The sequence below is a fragment of the Leucopleurus acutus genome, assembly GCF_964270905.1.
Source record: "Leucopleurus acutus genome assembly, chromosome: 2".
Lineage (NCBI taxonomy): Eukaryota > Metazoa > Chordata > Mammalia > Artiodactyla > Delphinidae > Leucopleurus > Leucopleurus acutus.
In genome coordinates, this window is record NC_139143.1 from 160296017 (window position 1) to 160318586 (window position 22570).

General features: G+C 38.6%; 1 protein-coding gene across 7 annotated transcripts in view; it reads left to right on the top strand.

Moving 5' to 3' along the window:
• The window catches only part of SCMH1 (Scm polycomb group protein homolog 1), a 190583-nt gene that overhangs the window by 83984 nt on the left and 84029 nt on the right, over positions 1-22570 (top strand). For all 7 annotated transcript variants that reach the window (XM_082860565.1, XM_082860568.1, XM_082860567.1 and 4 more), the window contains one exon: positions 11689-11777. In XM_082860565.1, the coding sequence (XP_082716691.1) occupies positions 11689-11777 (89 nt within the window). The remainder of the gene's footprint in view (positions 1-11688; positions 11778-22570) is intronic.

Consider the following 22570-nt stretch of genomic DNA (forward strand, 5'->3'; position numbering starts at 1 on the left):
GTGTGTATATATGTATGCATATCAAACTTTATACCCTGGTAAAGGCCCTTCCACCTTGAAATTTAAAACTCTTTAAACAACTTTTGTTTGAAAAATGGAAATATAAACCAAAATTTTAAAATTCCTAAAACATAATGATAATAAACATCACATCAGAATTTGGAGATATAATTAAAGCAGTGGTTGGAAGAAAATTTATAGCCTTAAATACCTGGCATAAAGAAAAATGAAAGGATAAATATTACGAATTTAAATTCCCAATTAAAACAGCTAGAAAAAGTTACACTCCAAAGCAAATACAAAGGAGAAATAAGTAGAAGAAAAAATAAAGATAGAAAGAGATTAATGTGGTAGAAAATAGAAAAGCAGTAAATCAAAATACTGTGTCTTTGGAGAAAACCTCAACAAAATAACAAACCACTAGTTAGCCTAATAAAGAAAAAAAAAGAAGAAGCGCAGATATACAAAAGTAGAAATGACAAAGGCGGGGAATAGCCCTATGTAAACTAGGAAAGCTAGATGAAATAAGAAAATACTGTTTGTCAAAATTGACCCTAGGAGCATCACATATGTTTTCAAAGCACTTACATCAAAGTACTGCATGCAGATTATTTTAGAGGGAAATCCTACAAAACCTTGAAGACCAGATAATCTCAATGCTACTTAGGTGTTGTACGTCAGTGATACCCAACGGAACTTTCTGTGATGGTGGAAATGTTTTATGTCTTTGCTGTCCAGTATGGTAGTCACCAACCACATGTGTCTGTAGAGCACTTGAAATGTGTCTACCGCAACTAAAGAATTGAATATTTAATTTTATTTTAATCATAATTTAAAGTTAAAAACCTATGTGGTTGGTGGCTACCATACTAGACAGTGCACTTCTAGATCATAGAAAAAGGAAAATATCCAAATTCTTTTATGAAGCAGGTAGAACTTGGATACTTAAACCTGATTTAAACACACACACACGTGCACACACACACACACAGCCTCGTGTGAATATTATTACAAAACACCTAAATAAAATATTAGGAATTAGAGTTCAACATATTTACAACAATAATTCATCAAGACAAAGTAGTGGTTTTTTTCTGGGAATGAAAAGAATATTTAACTTCAGAAATATCATTAATGGACTTCACCATATTAAAATAGCTAAGGAAGAAAGTCATATGAACTTCAGCAAAAATCAGCACACTACTGAGGACTCACATTTCTCGATTTCAAAACTTACTACAAAGCAACAGTACTCAAGACATTGTGGTACTTATAGATAAGAGGATTAGATTTGAGAGTCCAGAAATAAACCCATACATTTATGCTCGGTTGGTTTTCAACAAGGGTGCCAAGATAAGTCAGTAGGGGTTTTCAACAGCTGGCACAGGGACAACTGGATATCTACATACAAAAGAATGGAGTTGGACCCCACCTCCACACCATATACAAAAATTGACTCCAAGTGGTTAATAGACCTAAATGTAAGAGCTAAGACTATAAAACTCTTAGAAGAAAACATGGGAGTAAATCTTCATGACCTTGGATTAGGCAGTGGTTTCTTAGATATGGCACCAAAAGCACAAACAACAGAAGAAAAACTAGATAGATGGGCTTCAAAATTAAAAGCTTTTGTGCTTCCAAAGACACTATCAAGAAAGTGAAAAGACAGCCCACACGATGGGAGAAAATAGGCAAATCCAAAAGGGCAGAGAGTAGGTTAGTGGTTTCCAGGGATTGGGTTGAAGGGACAATGGGGGGTGGCAGCTAATAGATATGGGTTTTCTTTTTGGAGGAGTGATGAAAATGTTCTAAAATTAGATAGAATGATGTTTCATAACTCTAAAAACCACGGAATCGGATATTTAAAAGTATGAATTGAGTTACATCTCACTAAAGCTATTATTTTTTCAAAATCACATGTCCGATTCAACAAATAGTATTGGGAAAACTGGATATCCACATGAAAAAGAATGAAGTTGGACCTTTACCTTACACCATTATACAATAGCTAACTCAAAATGGATCAACAACCTAAATGGAGGAGCTAAAACTGTAAAACTCTTAGAAGAAAACATAGGGGAAAAGCTTCATGATGTTGGAATTGGCAGTGATTTTTGGATACGACACCAAAAGCACAGGCAACAACAAAAAAAATAGTTAAATTTGACTGTATCAAAATTTAAAATTTTGTTTATCAAAGGACACTTTTAACGGAGTGAAAAGGGAACTCATGGAATGGGAGAAAATATTTGCGAATCATATATCTGGTAAGGGGTTAATATCCAAAATATATTTTTTAAAACTCCTTCAGTTGAACAACAGCAAATAAACAACCTGATTAAAAAATAGGCAAAGGACTTGAATAGACATTTCTCTAAAGAAGATATACACGTGGCCAGTAAGCACATGAAAAAATGCTCAGCATCAGTAATCATTTAGGGAAATACAAATCAAAAACACAATGAGATAATACTTCACACCCATTAGGATGGCTATTATCAAATAAATAGAAAATAACAAGGGTTGGTGAGGATGTGGAGAAATTGGAACCATGTGTATTGTGTATTGGGAATGTAAAGTGGTACAGCCACTAAGGAAAACAATATGTTTCCTCAAAGAAGTTAAAAACAGAATTACATGTGATCTAGCAATTCCACTTTGGGGTAGATAGGCAAAAGAATAGAAAGCAGGGACTAAAGGAGATATTGGGATACCTATATTTAGCAGCATTATTCACAATATCCAGAAGGTCAAAACAACCCAAGTGTCCATTGACAGAAGAATGGATAAATAAAATGTGGTATATACACACAGTGGAATGTTATTCAGCTTTAAAAAGTAAGGAGATTCTGACACATGCTACAATGTGGATGAATCTTAAAGATATTATGCTATTATAAATGAAATAAGCCAGTCACAAAATGACAAATGCTGTATGATTCCACTTATACAAGGTACCGAATATAGGCAAATTCATAGCGACAGAAAATAGAATGGCGGTTGCAAGGAGCTGGGAAAGGGGAGAGGGGAATGGGGAGTTACTGTTTAATGGGCAGAGTTTCATTTGGGGAAGATGAAAAAGTTCTGGAGATGGATGGTAGTAATGGTTACACATTGATGTGAATGTACTTAATGCCATTTACTTTTGAGAAAGAAGGGGAAATATACGTGTATACACACACATGCACATATATATAATGTACATGAACTTACATATATTTTGTATACTTAGTTTTATAAAAAGAAACACAGGACTGTTAAAACCAGAAAATAATGGAAAGGTTCCCTATTGGGAGTGTCTGGGAATAGGGTGGAAAGCATAGAAACGAGAGTGAGACATCTCTAAAAATACCCTTTTATATTCTTTTGACTTTTGAATTATATAAATGTCTTACTTAATACATAAAATTAAACCAAAAACAAACAGATGAACAAGCCATATCCTAAAATTGACTATAAACAGAAACAAACTGAACTCTGTATCAAATGGATGTCATAACCACATTGAAAAAAGAGTTCAAACAACTTGAACACAGAACCTTCACAGTACACCCGCAATGGGACATATTTCAAAGGAAAATGGAACTGCAAAGAAATTCTGACTTTTTCTTAATGATGTTAGTGGTTTTGCCCTAATAATCTGAAACTATTTTGCATGTATTGAAGACAGAGCAAATGAGTAAATAAGATACAAGTATGGGATGGAAAAGATGAAGAAGAACCCTTGCAGTGTAGGATTTGAATTGGAGGTATGTTATGAACTCTTAACTTAAAATAGGTATATAAGTATATATTAATATGTATTAAAATATACATAAATATATATTAATGTAATACTTATTCACTTAGAATATATATGTATGTATATGTATATATTCTAAGGTAATACATGTATATGTATATGTATGTATATATATGTATATATTCCAAGCTCTATTGAAAAGGCCTGGAAACAATGACTCCTCAGTAGCAATGGGAGCATCTTGATTTGATTTCTCATTCTCCGCTAAATCCCATTCTCCGCTAAAAGGAATCATGGCTCCTTGGAGCAATGGCTGATTCCAAGACTGAGCAACAGAGAAAATGTAAGGTGAGTCTGGAAGATCTTATTATGCCAGAAAGCAAAGAAGTCTCAAAGATTGATGGGTGCATATCAGAGGGATACAGGAGCCAGTTTAAAGGGACTCTGACTAGCCAAAATTGGAAAAATATGACCATCAAAGAGAATAATAAAAATAGAAGAACAATAATAATAGCCTCATGGGTCCCTAGTGATACACAGGAAAAAAATTAAAGTTGCAGAGAAAGTTCTTCTTTACAGAATATCAGCTAACAGATATAAAGAATGATAGAAAATTATCATTTCGGCAACCACCATTTAAATGGATTCAGACCAAGATAATCAATGAATGCTAAAACAAAGAAAAGAAAAGCTTATTGGAGAATAGGATATTCACACAGTCTCAAAGTTTCTCCCCACTGATTATTAATTACAAGGGGAAATTACAATGAAGAAATCTGTCGGTCATTTCTTAATAAGTGATCAAATTCAGTATCATTAATAATTAGACACACTGACATTATTTACTGCTTGAAGCAATGAAATGAGAAGTACTCAATATCCCTTGTGTAGTATCTTTGTCAAAATTGTTTAGCATGAATGTAATCATAAGGAAACAATCAGAAAACATCCAAATTGTGGGACGTTCTATAAAACAGGCCAAACTCTTCAAAAGTAACAATTTCATGAAAAACAAAAGGCAACTGGACTATCCTAGATGAAAGGAGACTAAAGAAACTTGACAACCAAATGCAATATGTCATCCATGATGTATTTTAAAAATTAAACACTTATAAAGATTTGGGGACAGCTGAAGATGTTTTTATTTAAATGTATTGGATATGATAATATTGCAGTTCTAAAGGAGAATGTCCTTGTTCTGAGGACAAATATCTTGACGTATGTAGAGGTGAAGTCTATATCATGATGTCTCTAACTTTCACATAGTTCAGAGGAAAAAGTGTGTGTAGATACATGGAAAGCAATTGTGGTGAAGTGTTATTAGTTGCTGAATTTAGGTGAAGGGTACATAGTTTGCTCTTGTATTGTTTTTTGCTACTTTTCTCTGGGTTTAAAATTTTTCAAGATAAAAAGTTTAAAATAATTTATGTATATGATTATACATATATATATGTGTGTGTGTTCATGTTCCCCAGGCCTCCTCTGGACTTCTCCCCAGAGTTGCTGAATCAGAATTTCTAGGTAATGGGGCTTGGGATTCTGCATGGTAAAATGGCTCTCCCGAGACTCTTAACACAGTTGGTCTGTATTTGGGAAGCATTGCTCCAAAGAGCATTCTTCTCCATTAAAATCTTGTGTGGTTTGTGTGTGTGTGTATGTGTGTGTGTTCTGTTCACACAGGAACATTGGTTACTACTTTGCAGAGTCCTCCAGAAAAAAGGTGAAAAGGTAGAATGATTCTCAGGTGATGTCAACCTTTTCCTCATATCCCCTTGTTTTACTGGTCCATTCTATACTTAGACTGAGGTTATTTCTTCTAAACAGGGCTATCTGGATCACTAATTCTCAAACATGGCTGCCAGTTAGAATCACCTAGAGAGCTCTCAGAAATTTCAGTGCCTAGGCCTTACCTCAGATCAATTAAATCTGAATTTCTGGGAGTGGGATGATGTATTCTTTAATGCTCCCCAGGTGATTTCAGTGTCCAAGTTTGAGAGTCCCTAGGCTAGAACAAAGCTGGCCTCTGATGAGGCCTCTAGTCAAGTGTGTCAGGATCCCAGTATAAACTGCCTACTCAGCAAACTTAGTCACGTGCCCTGATGTCTATGTGGGACATTGACTTGAAAGGAACCCTCTTATGTTCCTGACACTGATCAGTCTTCTCTTATGCTAAATAGCTTCCAGGGCCTGTCAGTAAAAAGGGGGATTTTAAAAGATGCGTATCCCATTTATGGTTATGGAAATTTGAACTCTGTTTATAAAAATTTGGGAGGGGGGATGAAATTTTAGAGAGAAGTAACTTTAACTATGGTATCTTAAATACTCATTTTACACAGGTAATTTTAAAAATATTCGCCAAACTCTCTTCTCTGCAAGGCCCCTGACATTGAGTAATGCCAGACCCATCTATACGTACACCTATCTCAAGACTAGTCATAACCCCACCCCCAGTTAAATAAATCTGAATTAACTTGTGTTTGAGTGTGTATGTAAGAGCGGAGCATTGAAGTGGTGACAGCATCCTGGTCGAAGCAAAAGGAATTCTAACAGTCCTTCCCAAATACAACCTGACTGAACATACACTTCTTCCTCAGGGAAGACAGTTTGTTCAGCACCTCTCTTCCAGTTCTCGTTTCTGTCCCTCTTGGGGTAAAATTTAGATAGCCCACCCAACCTCAGTTTGGAAGCACTGCTTTAGTTCAGTGTCATCATCTGACAAATACAGAAATAGGGAAAGGGAAGTTAGTTGTCCAAAGTTGTACAGTGAATTGGTGGCATGTTTCTGTACATGTATTTGTATGTGTACATGTATGTAAAGCTCCTCTGGGAGGAGAGAATGATTTGGGGATCATCTTGACAGCCATAGAGTCTAATAACTTCATAAAGCTTGGAATTACTATATAGGACAATGGCAGGGTAAGGAGTAGGGCGCATTCATGTGCTTCCTGGTATGAGTGCTGTTCTGTTACCTGCCACCAGAGGGCATGAACTATGATTAGATTCTAGACCTGCTGATCTACATTGAAGTTCAGAGCTTGCTCAGACCACTGTTGGTTCAAACAAACGAACCCTAACCTATTCAGTAGTCCCACAGCCTTAGGAGCATATGAAAGATCTTTGTGACTGATTGTTTATAAATATTTTAAAAAGAAATCTTAGCTAAGCACAGAACACTTGCAGCATGCCTGGGTTTAGAATTGGAGACCTGGTTTTATAATATTAGCCCAGGCACTTACTAGTTTAGTTGTGTGGCCAATGGTAAGTTGCTTTATCTTGACTTTTAACCATGAATTTCAGTTGCCTCACCTGCCACATCATTAATAAACTTTGCCACACATGGTTGAGGATTAAATGGGGTAACATGATAAAGCATTTATCAATTCCTGGCACCCGTTTCATAAGTGGAGATTTTTCCTTTGTTCAGTAAAACTCTCATGGAGCTCATATTCTGGTTGGAAAAGACATACACATTACATGGAAAAAAGAAAGAAAATTTAGGCAGTGATAAAAGGTAAGGATAATAAGAAGGGAGCAGGATCTAGGAGGCTATTTTAGGTAGGGTAGTCTAGGAATGCCTCTCTGAGGAGGTGATATTTCAGCAAAGAACTATCAAAGATTTGAGAAAAGTGAAGGGTGTCTGAGGCAGAGGGACACAGCTTGGTGTGCTTGGGAAACAGAAAGACCAGTGAATGAAAGGCAGGGGGGTGGCAGGAGATGAGTTACAAGAAGTAAGCAAGTTCCGTATCATGTAAGTTTTGTTAAATACATAAAGACTGCAGATTTATTTTGTGTTATAGGATGTAAGCATAAGAGTGATGTGATCTGATTTATAGTTTTAAAAACATAACCATATCATTCTGGTTGCTGTGTGGAGAATAGACAGTAGGGAGGCAAGAGTAGAAGCAGAGAGAAGGGTTAGAAGGCTGTTTTAGTAGTCTGGGCAAAGTTTGGCTGTCACTTAGATTAGGGTGTTAGTGGGCAGAAATACAGAATGGTAAGGAACGGTTCGGTTTAGGGTATATTAGATGTAAGAACCATCAACACTTGCTGATTAATTGTATTTGAGAGACAATAGAAAGGGAGGAACCAAGAGTGACTTCTAGGCTTTTTGGTCTCAGCACTTGGGTTTAAATAAGTGGTTCCATTAACTGAGATGAGATGACTGGAGGAAAGGGGGTAGTAAAATCAAGAGTTCTGTTTTAGATTTACTCATTTTGAGATCTCTTGGCATCCAAGTAGAGTTATAGAATAAGGCAGTTGAAAATATGAGCGTGAGACTCAGGACAGAGGTTTGGGTTAGAGATATAAATTGGCAGTCATCGTTGATGGGAAAAAAGTGGGGACCAAGAAGAGAGAACCAGTGGCCAGACACTGAGGTACTCCCACTTTAGAGGTTAGGATTTCTTACCCACCTGGCCTTTTCCTTGCAAGCCATTGTTTAATTTGAGGAGACCCTCAAATTATTGTTTTTACTCTTCTCTTCCTTTTTGCACAAATTTACAACTCCAGTTCTTTTACCAAGAGAGACAGCATGGTAGAACTGAGTGATTAAATATTTGAAGACATTAATGTGCTGATTAATAATGAAGGCTCTGGAGACAGAGGAATTCGGTTTAAATCCTGCCTCTGCTATTTACTAGCTTAGCGACCTTGGATATTTTACTTAATTTCTCTAATCTCAGTCTTTTCATCTATAATAATCAAAATAAAAGCCAGCATTCATTTAACACTTGTCATATACCAGGCATCGTTTTAAGTGCTTCACATGTATTAACCTATTTTAACCCTTAGAACAACCCATTGAAGTAGTTACTATTCTTACCCATTTTATTGTTGAGGAAATGAAAGCCAGAGAGAGGTCTTATAATTTGCCAAACATCACACACCAGGTAAGTAGCAGAGCTAGATTTGAATCTAGGGAGCCTGGCTCCAAAACCAGTGCTACTTTTCTCTTATCAAATTCACAGAGTTGTAGAAGTGATTAAATGAGATAACCCACTTAAAAGTGCTTAGCACATGGAGGCTGGCAAATAATATGAGCGTAATAAATATTTTCTTATGGAGGCAGCATAGCATAGTGAAAGAGAATCAGATGGAAAGTCCTGGGGCTCCAGCCTGACTACAGGAACAACTTACGTGATCATGAACAAGTTTCTTAGCCTCTCTGGACTTCAGTTTTGTCATCTACAATATAAAACCTTCATACTATATGGCCTCTGAAATCCCTTTCAGTGTTTAAACATTCTATCTATGACTCCCCAGGACAGATTGTGAATACATCTGAATTTGGTAGGGGAATAAGGTACTCAGTAATTCCTTGGGTTGACAACATTTCTACTTTGCCCTTCTACTCTTGAAGAAACTTGCTAGGAGATAGTGAAACGTAGTTAAGAACCATGAGGTTTGGAGTAAGACTGTCATGTAGTGGAATCTGTTTCTACCACTTACTACCTTGGACAAGCTACTTCTCCTGAGTTTCTCTTTCATCATCTGCAAACTAGGGGTAATGATAGTGCACACCTCATGGCATTATTTGAAATATCCTGTGAGAAAGCGCCTGTAAAGTATTTAATACATGATAAGCATTGAATACATATTAACTATTATAATATTATTATAAGGGTTTCCAGAGCTGAGAGGATTTCTTTTTCCCTCAAGTACCAGATGAGATAGAAGCCTCTCAGTAACCCACTTCTAAAGAATTGAACTGGGAATTACATGGTGAGGCACTCTCGTTGTTGGGAACTGAGGGCATGAATCAGAATTTTCTAACTGTGCAGTCATTCCTCCCCGCTCCCCTCTTATACGAAGGTGTAGGGAGCATTTCTCTAGAGCAGCTTTGCCTTATCTGTAGGTGTAGTGAATCATTCATGGCAAATCTGCACTAGGTTTGGATTGCTTCAACCCTTCCCTGACCTAAAGAGAGTTGTTTTACTCACACACAAACCAGACCTGAATTTCTGGAGAAATTTGTTTGTCTGTTTGTTTGTACCGTGGTCAAAGGAAGAGTAGTAGTCAAGACTCTTTTGGAGTGTAAAACCCCAACCCAGACCAGGTTAGAGGAGGGCAATAGGAGGAGGCAGGAATTAGTGACTCATGTAACTGCGAAGCCCAAGACCTGGTGCTGAGTGTGTCTGGACACAGGGTTTTAAACACTCTAATGTCTCCATCTCCTGCTCTACATTGGCCTTATTCTCAGTTATGTTCTCCATTTTAGCAGTGCCAAATCTACAAACTTACTTATAACCATGATCTCAGAGAAAGAAAAGCTCTCTCCAACATGCACATCATATCAGAAAACAGTTGATCCAACTTGGGACATACATATACACTTTTGGTCTAGGGGAATCTGATGCTTTTAAATAGCATTATTTTGCATTCCATGGCCAGGTAGGTAGAGCCCAGTGTAGACATCCCCACCAAATCACATAAAATTAGAGTTTTTTTGTCTTTTGGGGGTTTTTTTTTAACAGAAGGAAAAAGAGCTAGGCAAGCAAAAAAGAAGTGGTAGCAGTTTGACAGGACTGTGTGAATTGCTATCCCCACTGTTTATGAATGAGCTATCCCAAGAAGTCTCCTGACCCTGGGAAACCTCACTTGGTAGCCTAGCCAGCTTTGAGACTAAAAGTTTAAATCATGTGGGGGTGGTACCTCTCTTATTTGCATTTTCTTCTCTCTTCTCACATCCTCCCCTTTAATTTAATTATAGTTCTTAACTAATACTTTATCCCAAAAGCTGATTCTTCCTTTTTCATTTCACATGCACATTGATAATTTAGTGTAGTAAAGAGTGTGGGCTCAACAGTCAGATTGCCTGGATTTCAATCCTATCTTTGTCATTTGCTCACTTTGAAATCTCAAGCAGTTTACTTTATACTTCTTTCCTCATCTATAAAATGAAGATAATTTCTCCCCTACTGGGTTGTCTTGAGGATTAAATTAGATAGTCGGTAGAAGGTGCCTGGCACAGTATCTAGCACACAGTGAAGTACTCAGTAATATCAGATACTGTTGTTGTTGCTGTTTCTCTGCAGCTTCGGTTCAGCCTATCTGTTCTTTGTCAGGAATGGGAAAGCTGAGGTAGATTGGGAGACTATCAGAAAGCACTAGATTGTGGTATCTCAGGACAGAGGGTTGAAGCCAAATTGAAGGAAGCACTTGGAGCTCTAATTGGAAGACTTAACTATGATAATGATCTTATTTTTACAGTTTGTTAATTAAATGGTATATTCTTATTGACTTGTCATTGCAGAATGACAATGGACAATCAACATCCCTAGGCTTCTTTTCACTCTTTTGGAAAATGAGGGTTTTTTTGATAAGATGATCCCTTCCATTTTTATCAATGCCTGATCCTTCGTTAAGTAAAAATGAATATCAAAAAGTGTTTTGTACTCTGTGTATGTGTGTGAGAGAGAAGGAAAGAGAGACAGAGAGCGAGAAAGTGAGAGCAAAAGTGAGAGTGTGTTTACATTGAGATAAACCAAAAAGATTTACTTGTATATTGGATTTATCAGACATACCTGGTTTCTTCTTAAGAGATTATTATATCCCTGTTCACACTCTATGGTCTAGATCATTTCTAAGTGTTTGTTATTCCTATCACAAATCTATTTTGTATTTTTCAAGGAAGCTTTTCAGGCATGATATTTGTTGTGTAATACTTGTTTTGGCTTCAGGAAACTTGGTTGGGGACTTTACTCCACTACTTACTTTGCAACATTACCTTGGGCAAGTTACATTCCCTCTTATATGCCTCATTTCCTCATCTGTCTAATGAGGTATTTCTTCTACTTAACCTTTAAGTCCTTCCCTAACCATCTGTGATTCTATAACTATCACAGCATAGGTTGTGGCAGGCGTAGCTGGATTCCAAAGGGAAAACTTGATATAGCAATTCCCTTTGAGACATATTTTTTATCTGTTGCCCATTATGTTTGCTGCAGGATTTCGGCTGAACGCTTCCTCTTGGCCCATGTTCCTTTTGAAGACACTAAATGGAGCAGAGATGGCTCCCATCAGGATTTTCCACAAGGTACAGTGTCCCTCAGCTATCACCAGCTCCAAATTGCTTAAGGTCAAATGCTTACATTCTTTCAGTTACTGAGCCTCTGATGTCTACATTATATATGTGGCCTGAGGATGCCTTCTCAGAAACTAGTTCAGCAGAAGGATTTTTTAAGTACCTTAAAAAGCCGCAATTATCCCCAGAGAAATATTAGACTGATAAATTAGGATTTCTGCGTTTTGGGTCCTAGCTCTGCCAATAGTAAGTTTTGACCTCATCTGTTAAGTGGGATTCTGTCTACCTCATAGGGTTTTAAGAAGTTAAACATTTTTTTTTATTAGTAAAACATATAAAGTGTAGTATAAATCTAAAGGAGCTATTCTTACTATAGATCATGCAGTTCCATAAGGTCCATATTCTAAACAGAGAGAAAGGAAGGAGACTATTTTTTGAGTGCCTACAGTATGTTTGGAGTTTATCCACACTCTCTCATTTAAATACCCACAGTTAACTTTATGAAGCAAGAGTTATTATTTCGATTTAGTAGTTAAGGAAACAAATACTTTTGAATAAGGAGCTTGCCCAAGGTCGCATGACTAGTAAGTGGTGTAACAGGGATCCAAAACCTGTATTCAGTCTTGCTGATTTCTCGAGGGATGAAGCAATCAGTCTGCTCTTAGTTGATCTTTAATGAAGTTAAAGTTACTGTAAAGGTGACTGAATTGGGGTTGCCTATGTTGCCATTTAAGTCTAAACCCTGAGAGTACCCTGGTTCCCAGAATACAGTATACTGGACAACTTGAAACCCTTCCACTGCAGAATACCTAAAAATCATGGGGGGTAAGGGGCCAACAAGTATTCTTTTAAAGGCTTTGCTGACCTTACTAGAAAGTAAGATAACTCCAAGGCCAAAATGAGGAAGGAAAAGCAGAGTGTTAGGTATACTGAACCTGCAGGTGCCGTAAGGGGCTTTGCGAGTCTTACTTTCCAAGGACCTTGTCTTTTAACAACCACAGTAGGATAGAAGTTGAGGCCTTGGGCCCATGCAAGGCAGAAAAATGTACCTGGGACTGCCACGTAAAAAATCAGATTGGATCCCTCAAATGTTTACTCCTTAGTGAAAAGACTATTGCATTGATGAGGAAGAGTCTCTGCCTGGGCCATGGGTAGGGGTAGGAAGTGAGTCATCTCTTCTGATAAGACAGTCTTTCCCCATGGAAGTCCAGGGTTCAGATATAGTGCCTGTGTTGTTTCAGAACTCCAGAATTGTATGGGATATTTCTGAGTGCCTGGCAGAAGCAAACCCAAAACCTCTCTAGAGGGTTTGGTTGTTTTCAACCCAGATGTCATAGAAGTCCCAAAAATGAAGTACCACTGAAGATCAGTTCAGTACAGTTCATAATTACAGAGCCCGCAAAACTCACAAAGCAAATCCTGCATGATGAGACTTCAGTAGACAACAAACAGTAAGACTCTAACCTCAAGCACTTTCAGATAATAGAAATATCAGATAGAGATTATAAATTAAGTATTTGAAAATGAGTAAGGAATGAAAAGAAGGAATTTAAAGATGAGAAAAGTACAAACCTCTATTTTTTTAAAGACAAAGTTGAAAAAACAACAAATTGACTATCTAGAAATGAAACTTAACCATTAAAAGTTTTAAATCTTAGGTAGGCGTATAAGCAATTTAGACCTAGATAGAGAAGAAAGAATTGAAAGACACGTGTAAGGACTTTCCCTAGAGTGCAGTACAGAGAGATAAAGAGATGGAAAATACATTAAAGAGAAGAGACAAAGAGAATACTATTAGAAGGTCCAGTATATGCTGAACATGAACTCTAGAGAGATTAATTAGAAAGAATAAAGAAAAGTCAGTATTTGAAAAGATAATGACAGAATTTTCCAGAGTGTGTAATAAAGACAAATATATACCTTAAAACATCATGGTATAACTAAAGTCAAAAGAAAAGATCTGAGCAAAGTAATCACACAGAATACAGTCATCCTCTGTGAGGGATGGTTCTGCACCTGTGGGGGACTGGTTCGTGGACCCCCTGAATATGAAAATCCACACATACGCAACTCCCTTATATAAAATGGCATAGTACAGTCAGCCCTCCATATCCACAGCTTCCATGTCCATGTGGACTGAACCTTCAAAAGGATTACAGTTAGGCTGACAGCACATTTCTTGACAGCAGCAGTACAAGCCAAAAGGTAACAGAATAATATCTTCAGAGAACTAAGAAAAAGTAGTTGTCCACCTAGAATTTTATATCTACTTATACTATTATTTCAGAATGAACGTAAAATCAAGACATTTTCAGCAAACTAATACAAACAGATACTAATATATCTGCTGAAAGAACAATTGAACAGTATATTTCAGGAAGAAGATAACTGGGGACTTCAATCCGCCTGCCAGTGCAGGGGACATGGGTTCAATCCCTGGTCCAGGAAGATCCCACATGCTGGGGAGCAACTAAGCCCGTGTGCCACAACTACTGAGCCCACGTGCCACAACTAATGAAGCCCACACACCTAGAGCCCATGCTTCGCAACAAGAGAAGCCACCACAATGAGAAGCCCATGCATCACAACGAAGAGTAGAGAAAGCCCGCACGCAGCAACGAAGACCCAGCGCAGCCATAAATAAATAAATAAAAGATAATTGAACTGGAAAGTAAGAATGAGATGCAAAGAGTACTGCTGAAGAAAGATGGTTTAACATGTGAGTAAAACTAATCAACCATTGCCTATAACTGTATAAACCAGTTATACTAGCAGAAGTGATCAGTTGGCAGTATAACAATGTGGAACTAAATTGTCAAACACCTGTTAACTCAGGAGTAGTTTAAATATTCTGAGGTTCTTGTATTGTTTAAAGATGAGCTTTAGACTTAATTATGTCAACTATACAGTTATGATCTGAAGGGGATCCACCAAAAGACTAAATATAGAATGGTTAACGTATGAATTGGGGACTTCCCTGGTGGCACAGTGGTTAAGAATCTGCCCGCCAGGGGAGCTTCAAGAAGGCAAAAGAGTAAGACGTGGAGATCACCTTCCTCCCCACAAATACATCAGAAATACATGTACATGTGAAACAACTCCTACAGAGCACCTACTGAACGCTGGCAGAAGACCTCAGACCTCCCAAAAAGCAAGAAACTCCCCCACATACCTGGGTAGGGCAAAAGAAAAAAGAAGAAACAGAAACAAAAGAATAGGGACGGGACCTGCACCAGTGGGAGGGAGCTGTGAAGGAGGAAAGGTTTCCACACACTAGAAGCCCCTTCATGGGCGGAGACTGTGGGTGGCGGAGGGGGGAAGCTTCGGAGCCACGGAGGAGAGCGCAGCAACAGGGGTGCAGAGGGCAAAGGGGAGAGGTTCCCGCACAGAGGATTGGTGCCGACCAACACTCACCATCCCCATCCCGAGAGGCTTGTCAGCTGACCCGCCGGGACAGGTGGGGGCTGGGAGCTGAGGCTCCAGCTTCAGTGGATCCCAGGGAGAGGACTGGGATTGGTTGCGTGAACACAGCCTGAAGGGGCTAGTGCGCCACAGCTAGCCGGTAGGGAGTCTGGGAAAAAGTCTGGAGCTGCCGAAGAGGCAAGAGACTTTTTCTTGCCTCTTTGTTTCCTGATGCGCGAGGAGAGGGGATTAAGAGAGCTGCTTAAAGGAGCTCCAGAGATGGGTGTGAGCCGTGGCTGTCAGCGCGGACCCCAGAGACGGGCATGAGACGCTAAGGCTGCTGCTGCCACCACCAAGAAGCCTGTGTGCGAGCACAGGTCACTATCCACCTCTTCCCTCCCGGGAACCTGTGCAGCCCACCGCTGCCAGGGTCCTGTGATCCAGGGACAACTTCCCTGGGAGAACACACGGCTGGTGTGTTCTCATGCTGGTGCAATGTCATGCCGGCCTCTGCTGCCGCAGGCTCACCCCACGTTCCATACCTCTCCCTCCCCCCGGCCTGAGTGAGCCAGAGCCCCCAGATCAGCTGCTCCTTTAACCCTGTCCTGTCTGAGCGAAGAACAGACACCCTCAGGCAACTTACACACAGAGGCGGGTTAAGATCCAAAGCTGAGCCCCAGGAGCTGTGTGAACAAAGAAGAGAAAGGGAAATCTCTCCCAGCAGCCTCAGGAGCAGCAGATTAAATCTCCACAATCAACTTGATGTACCCTGCAACTGTGGAATACCTGAATAGACAACGAATCATCCCAAATTGAGGAGGTGAACTTTGGGAGCAACAATATATATATTTTTTTTCCCTTTTTCTCATTTTGTGAGTGTGTATGGGTATGCTTCTGTGTGTGATTTTGTATAGCTTTGCTTTTACCATTTGTCCTAGGGTTCTGTCTGTCCATTTTTGTTTCTTTGGTTTTAGTATAGTTTTTAGCACTTGTTATCATTGGTGGATTTGTTTTTTGGTTCGGTTGCTCTCTTCTTTGTTTCTTTTTTTTAAATACTTTTCTCAAAAATTTTTAAAATTATTTTTTATTTTAATAACTTTATTTTACTTTATTTTATTTTATCTTCTTCTTTCTTTGTTTTCTGCCTTTTATTCTGAGCTGTGTGGATGACAGGCTCTTGGTGCTCCAGCCAGGCGTCAGGGCTGTGCCTCTGAGGTGGGAGAGCCAAGTTCAGGACACTGGTCCACAAGAGACCTCCCAGCTCCACATAATATCATTCGGTGAGAGCTCTCACAGAGGTCTCTATCTCAACGCCAAGACCCAGCTCCACTCAATGACCAGCAAGCTACAGTGCTGGACACCCTATGCCAGACAACTGGCAAGACAGGAACACAGCCCCACCCATTAGCAGAGAGGCTGCCTAAAATCATAATAAGGCCACAGACACCCCAGGACACACCACCAGATGTGGACCTGCCCACCAGAAAGAACATCCAGCCTCATCCACCAGAACACAGGCACTAGTCCCCTCCACCAGGAAGCCTACACAACCCACTGAACCAACCTTAGCCACTGGGGGACAGACACAAAAAACAACGGGAACTACGAACCTGCAGCCTGCGAAAAGGAGACCCCAAACACAGTAAGTTAAGCAAAATGAGAAGACAGAGAAACACACAGCAGATGAAGGAGCAAGGCAAAAACCCACCAGACCTAACAAATGAAGAGAAAATAGGCAGTCTACCTGAAAAAGAATTCAGAAAAATGATAGTAAAGATGATCCAAAATCTTGGAAGTAGAATGGAGAGAATACACGAAACGTTTAACAAGGACCTAGAAGAACTAAAGAGCAAACAGACAGTGATGAACAACACAATAAATGAAATTGAAAATACTCTAGAAGGGATCAATAACAGAATAACTGAGGCAGAAGAACGGATAAGTGACCTGGAAGATAAAATAGTGGAAATAACTACTGCAGAGCAGAATAAAGATAAAGAAAGAAAAGAATTGAGGACAGTCTCAGACACCTCTGGGACAACATTAAACGCACCAACATTCGAATCATAGGGGTCCAAGAAGAAGGAGAGAAAAAGAAAGGGACTGAGAAAATATTTGAAGAGATTATACTTGAAAAATTCCCTAATATGGGAAAGGAAATAGTTAATCAAGTCCAGGAAGCACAGAGTCCCATACAGGATAAATCCAAGGAGAAACACGTCAAGACACGTATTAATCAAACTGTCAAAAATTAAATACAAAGAAAACATATTAAAAGCAGCAAGGGAAAAACAACAAGTAACACACAAGGGAATCCCCGTAAGGTTAACAACTGATCTTTCAGCAGACACTCTGCAGGCCAGAAGGGAGTGGCAGTACATATTTAAATTGATGAAAGGGAAAAACCTACAACCAAGACTATTCTACCCAGCAAGGATCTCATTCAGATTCTATGGAGAAATCAAAAGCTTTACAGACAAGCAAAAGCTAAGAGAATTCAGTCCTACCAAACCAGCTTTACAGCAAATGCTAAAGGACTTCTCTAGGCAGGAAACACAAGAGAAGGAAAGGACCTACAATAACAAACCCAAAACAATTAAGAAAATGGTAATAGGAACATACATATCAATAATTACCTTAAATGTAAATGGATTAAATGCTCCAACCAAAAGACATAGACTGGCTTGAATGGATACAAAAGCAACACCCATATATATGCTGTCTACAAGAGACCCACTTCAGACCTAGGGACACATACAGACTGAAAGTGAGGGGATGGAAAAAGATATTCCATGCAAATGGAAAGCAAAGGGAAGCTGGAGTAGCGATTCTCATATCAGACAAAATAGACTTTAAAACAAAGACTATTACAAGACAAACAGATGGACACTACATAATGATCAAGGGATCAATCCAAGAAGAAGTATAACAATTGTAAATATGCACCCAACATAGGAGCACCACAATACATAAGGCAAATATTAGCAGCCATAAAAGGGGAAATTGACAGTAACACAATCATAGTAGGGGACTTTAACACCCGACTTTCACCAATGGACAGATCATCCAAAATGAAAATAAATAAGGAAACACAAGCTTTAAATGATACATTAATTAAACAAGATGGACTTAATTGATATTTATAGGACATTCCATCCAAAAACAACAGAATACACATTTTTCTCAAGTGCTCATGGAACATTCTCCAGGATAGATCATATCTTGGATCACAAATCTACCTTGGTAAATTTAAGAAAATTGAAATCATATCAAGTATCTTTTACAACCACAATGCTATGAGACTACGTATCAATTACAGGAAAAGATCTGTAAAAAATACAAACACATGGAGACTAAACAATACACTACTTAATAACTAAGTGATCACTGAAGAAATCAAAGAGGAAATCCAAAAATACCTAGAAAAAAATGACAATGGAGACATGACGCCCCAAAACCAATGAGATGCAGCAAAAGCAGTTCTAAGAGGGAAGTTTATAGCAATACAATCCTACCTTAAGAAACAGGAAACATTTCAAATAAACAACCTAACCTTGCACCTAAAGCAATTAGAGAAAGAAGAACAAAAATCCCCCAGATTTAGCAGAAGGAAAGAAATCATAAAGATCAGATGAGAAATAAATGAAAATGAAATGAAGGAAACTATAGCAAAGAACAATAAAACTAAAAGCTGGTTCTTTGAGAAGATAAACAAAATTGACAAACCATTAGCCAGACTCATCAAGAAAAATACAGAGAAGACTCAAATCGTTAGAATTAGAAATGAAAAAGGAGAAGTAACAACTGACACTGCAGAAGTACAAAAGATCATGAGAGATTACTACAAGCAACCCTATGCCAATAAAATGGACAACCTGGAAGAAATGGACAAATTCTTAGAAATGCAAAACCTGCCAACACTGAACCAGGAAGAAATAGAAAATATGAACAGACCAATCACAAGCACTGAATCTGAAACTGTGATTAAAAAATCTTCCAACAAACAAAAGCCCAGGACCAGATGGCTTCACAGGCGAATTCTATGAAACATTTAGACAACAGCTAACATCTATCCTTCTCAAACTCTTCCAAAATATAGCAGAGGGAGGAACACTCCCAAACTCATTCTATCAGGCCACCATCACCCTGATACCAAAACCAGACAAAGATGTCACAAAAAAAGGAAACTACAGGCCAGTATCACTGAGGAAGATAGATGCAGAAATCCTCAACAAAATACTAACAAACAGAATCCAACAGCACATTAAAAGGATCATACACCATGATCAAGTGGGGTTGATCCCAGGAATGCAAGGATTCTTCAATATACACAAATCAATCAATGTGACACACCATATTAACAAATTGAAGGAGAAAAACCATATGATCATCTCAATAGATGCAGAGAAAGCTTTCGACAAAATTCAACACCATTTATGATAAAAACCCTGCAGAAAGTAGGCATAGAGGGAACTTTCCTCAACATAATAAAGGCCATATATGACAAACCCACAGCCAACATCGTCCTCAATGGTGAAAAACTGAAAGCATTTCCACTAAGATCAGGAACAGGACAAGGTTGCCCACTCTCACCACTCTTATTCAACATAGTTTTGGAAGTTCTAGTCAAAGCAATCAGAGAAGAAAAGCAAATGAAAGGAATCCAAATTGGAAAAGAAGAAGTAAAGCTGTCACTGTTTGCAGATGACATGATATTATACATAGAGAATCCTAAAGATGCTACCGGAAAACTACTAGAGCTAATCAATGAATTTGGTAAAGTAACAGGATACAAAATTAATGCACAGAAATCTCTTGCATTCCTATACACTAATGATGAAAAATCTGCAAGTGAAATTAAGAAAACACCCCCATTTACCATTGCAACAAAAAGAATAAGATATCTAGGAATAAACCTACCTAAGGAGACAAAAGTTCTGTTTGCAGAAAATTATAAGACACTGATGAAAGACATTAAGGATGATATAAACAGATGGAGAGGTATACCATGTTCTTGAATTGGAAGAATCAACATTGTGAAAATGACTCTACTACCCAAAGCAATCTACAGATTCAGTGTAATCCCTATCAAACTACCACTGGCATTTTTCACAGAACTAGAACAAAGAATTTCACAATTTGTATGGAAACACAAAAGACCCCAAATAGCCAAGGCAATCTTGAGAACGAAAAGCGGAGCTGGAGGAATCAGGCTCCCTGACTTCAGATTATACTACAAAGCTACAGTAATCAACACAGTATGGTACTGGCACAAAAACAGAAATATAGATCAGCAGAACAGGATAGAAAGCCCAGAGATAAACCCACGCACATATGGTCACCTTATCTTTGATAAAGGAGGCAAGAATATACAGTGGAGAAAAGATAGCCTCTTTAATAAGTGGTGCTGGGAAAACTGGACAGGTACATATAGAAGTATGAAATTAGAACACTACCTAACACCATACACAAAAATAAACTCAAAATGGATTAAAGACCTAAATGTAAGGCCAGACACTATCAAACTCTTAGAGGAAAACATAGGCAGAACACTCTATGACATAAATCTCAGCAAGATCCTTCTTGACCCACCTCCTAGAGAAATGGAAATAAAAACAAAAATAAACAAATGGGACTTAATGAAACTTCAAAGCTTTTGCACAGCAAAGGAAACCATAAACAAAACCAAAAGACAACCCTCAGAATGGGAGAAAATATTTGCAAATGAAGCAACTGACAAAGGATTAATCTCCAATATTTACAAGCAGCTCATGCAGCTCAATAACAATAAAACAAACAACCCAGTCCAAACGTGGGCAGAAGACCTAAATAGACATTTCTCCAAAGAAGATATAGATTGCCAACAAACACATGAAAGAATGCTCAACATCATTAATCATTAGAGAAATGCAAATCAAAACTACAATGAGATATCATCTCACACCAGTCAGAATGGCCATCAAAAAATCTAGAAACAATAAATGCTGGAGAGGGTGTGGAGAAAAGGGAACACTCTTGCACTGTTGGTGGGAATCTAAATTGATACAGCCACTATGGAGAACAGTATGGAGGTTCCTTAAAACACTACAAATAGAACTACCATACCACCCAGCAATCCCACTACCGGGCATATACCCTGGGAGAATCATAATTCAAACAGAGTCATGTACCAAAATGTACATTGCAGCTCTCTTTACAATAGCCAGGACATGGAAGGAACCTAAGTGTCCATCAACAGATTAATGGATAGAAAGAAATGAAATTTAGTTATTTGCAGTGAGGTGGATGGAAATAGCGTCTGTCATACAGAGTGAAGTAAGTCAGAAAGAGAGAAACAAATACCGTATGCTAAAATATATATGGAATCTAAGAAAAAAAAAAGTTCATGAAGATCCTAGGTGTAAGACGGGAATAAAGACACAGACCAGGCTTCCCTGGTGGCGCAGTGGTTGAGGGTCCCCCTGCCAATGCAGGGGTCACGGGTTCATGCCTCAGTCTGGGAAGATCCCACATGGTGCTCAGCGGCTGGGCCCGTGAGCCATGGCCGCTGAGCCTGCACGTCCGGAGCCTGTGTTCCACAACAGGAGAGGCCACAGCAGTGAGAGACCCGCATACTGCAAAAAAAAAAAAAAAAAGACAGAAACCTACTAGAACATGGACTTGAGGATATGGGGAGGGGGAAGGGTAAGCTGTGACAAAGTGAGAGAGTGGCATGGACATATATACACTACCAAATGTAAAATAGATAGCTAGTGGGAAGTAGCCGCATAGCACAGGGAGATCAGCTAGGTGGTTTGTGACCACCTAGAGGGGTGGGATAGGAAGGGTGGGAGGGAAGGAGACGCAAGAGGCAAGAGATATGGGAACATATGTATATGTATAACTGATTCACTTTGTTGTAAAGTGGAAACTAACACACCACTGTAAAGCAATTATACTCCAATAAAGATGTTAAAAAATAATGATAATAAATTAAAAATAAATAAAATAAAAATTGAAAAAAGACACATGCACCCCAGTGTTCCTTGCCGCACTATTTACAATAGCTTGGTCATGGAGGCAACCTAAATGCCCATTGACAGATGCATGGATAAAGAAGATGTGGTACATATATACAATGGAATATTACTCAGCCATAAAAAGGAACGAAATTGGGTCATTTGTTGAGGTGTGGATGAGCTAGAGACTGTCATACAGAGTGAAGTAAGTCAGAAAGAGAGAAACAAATATCGTATACTAACACATATATGTGGAACCTAGAAAAATGGTACAGGTGAACCGGTTTGCAGGGCAGAAATTGAAACACAGATGTGGAGCACAAACGTATGGACACCAAGCAGGGAATGGGGCAGGGTGGTGGGAGTGGTTGTATGATGAATTGGGCGATTGAGATTGAAATTTAT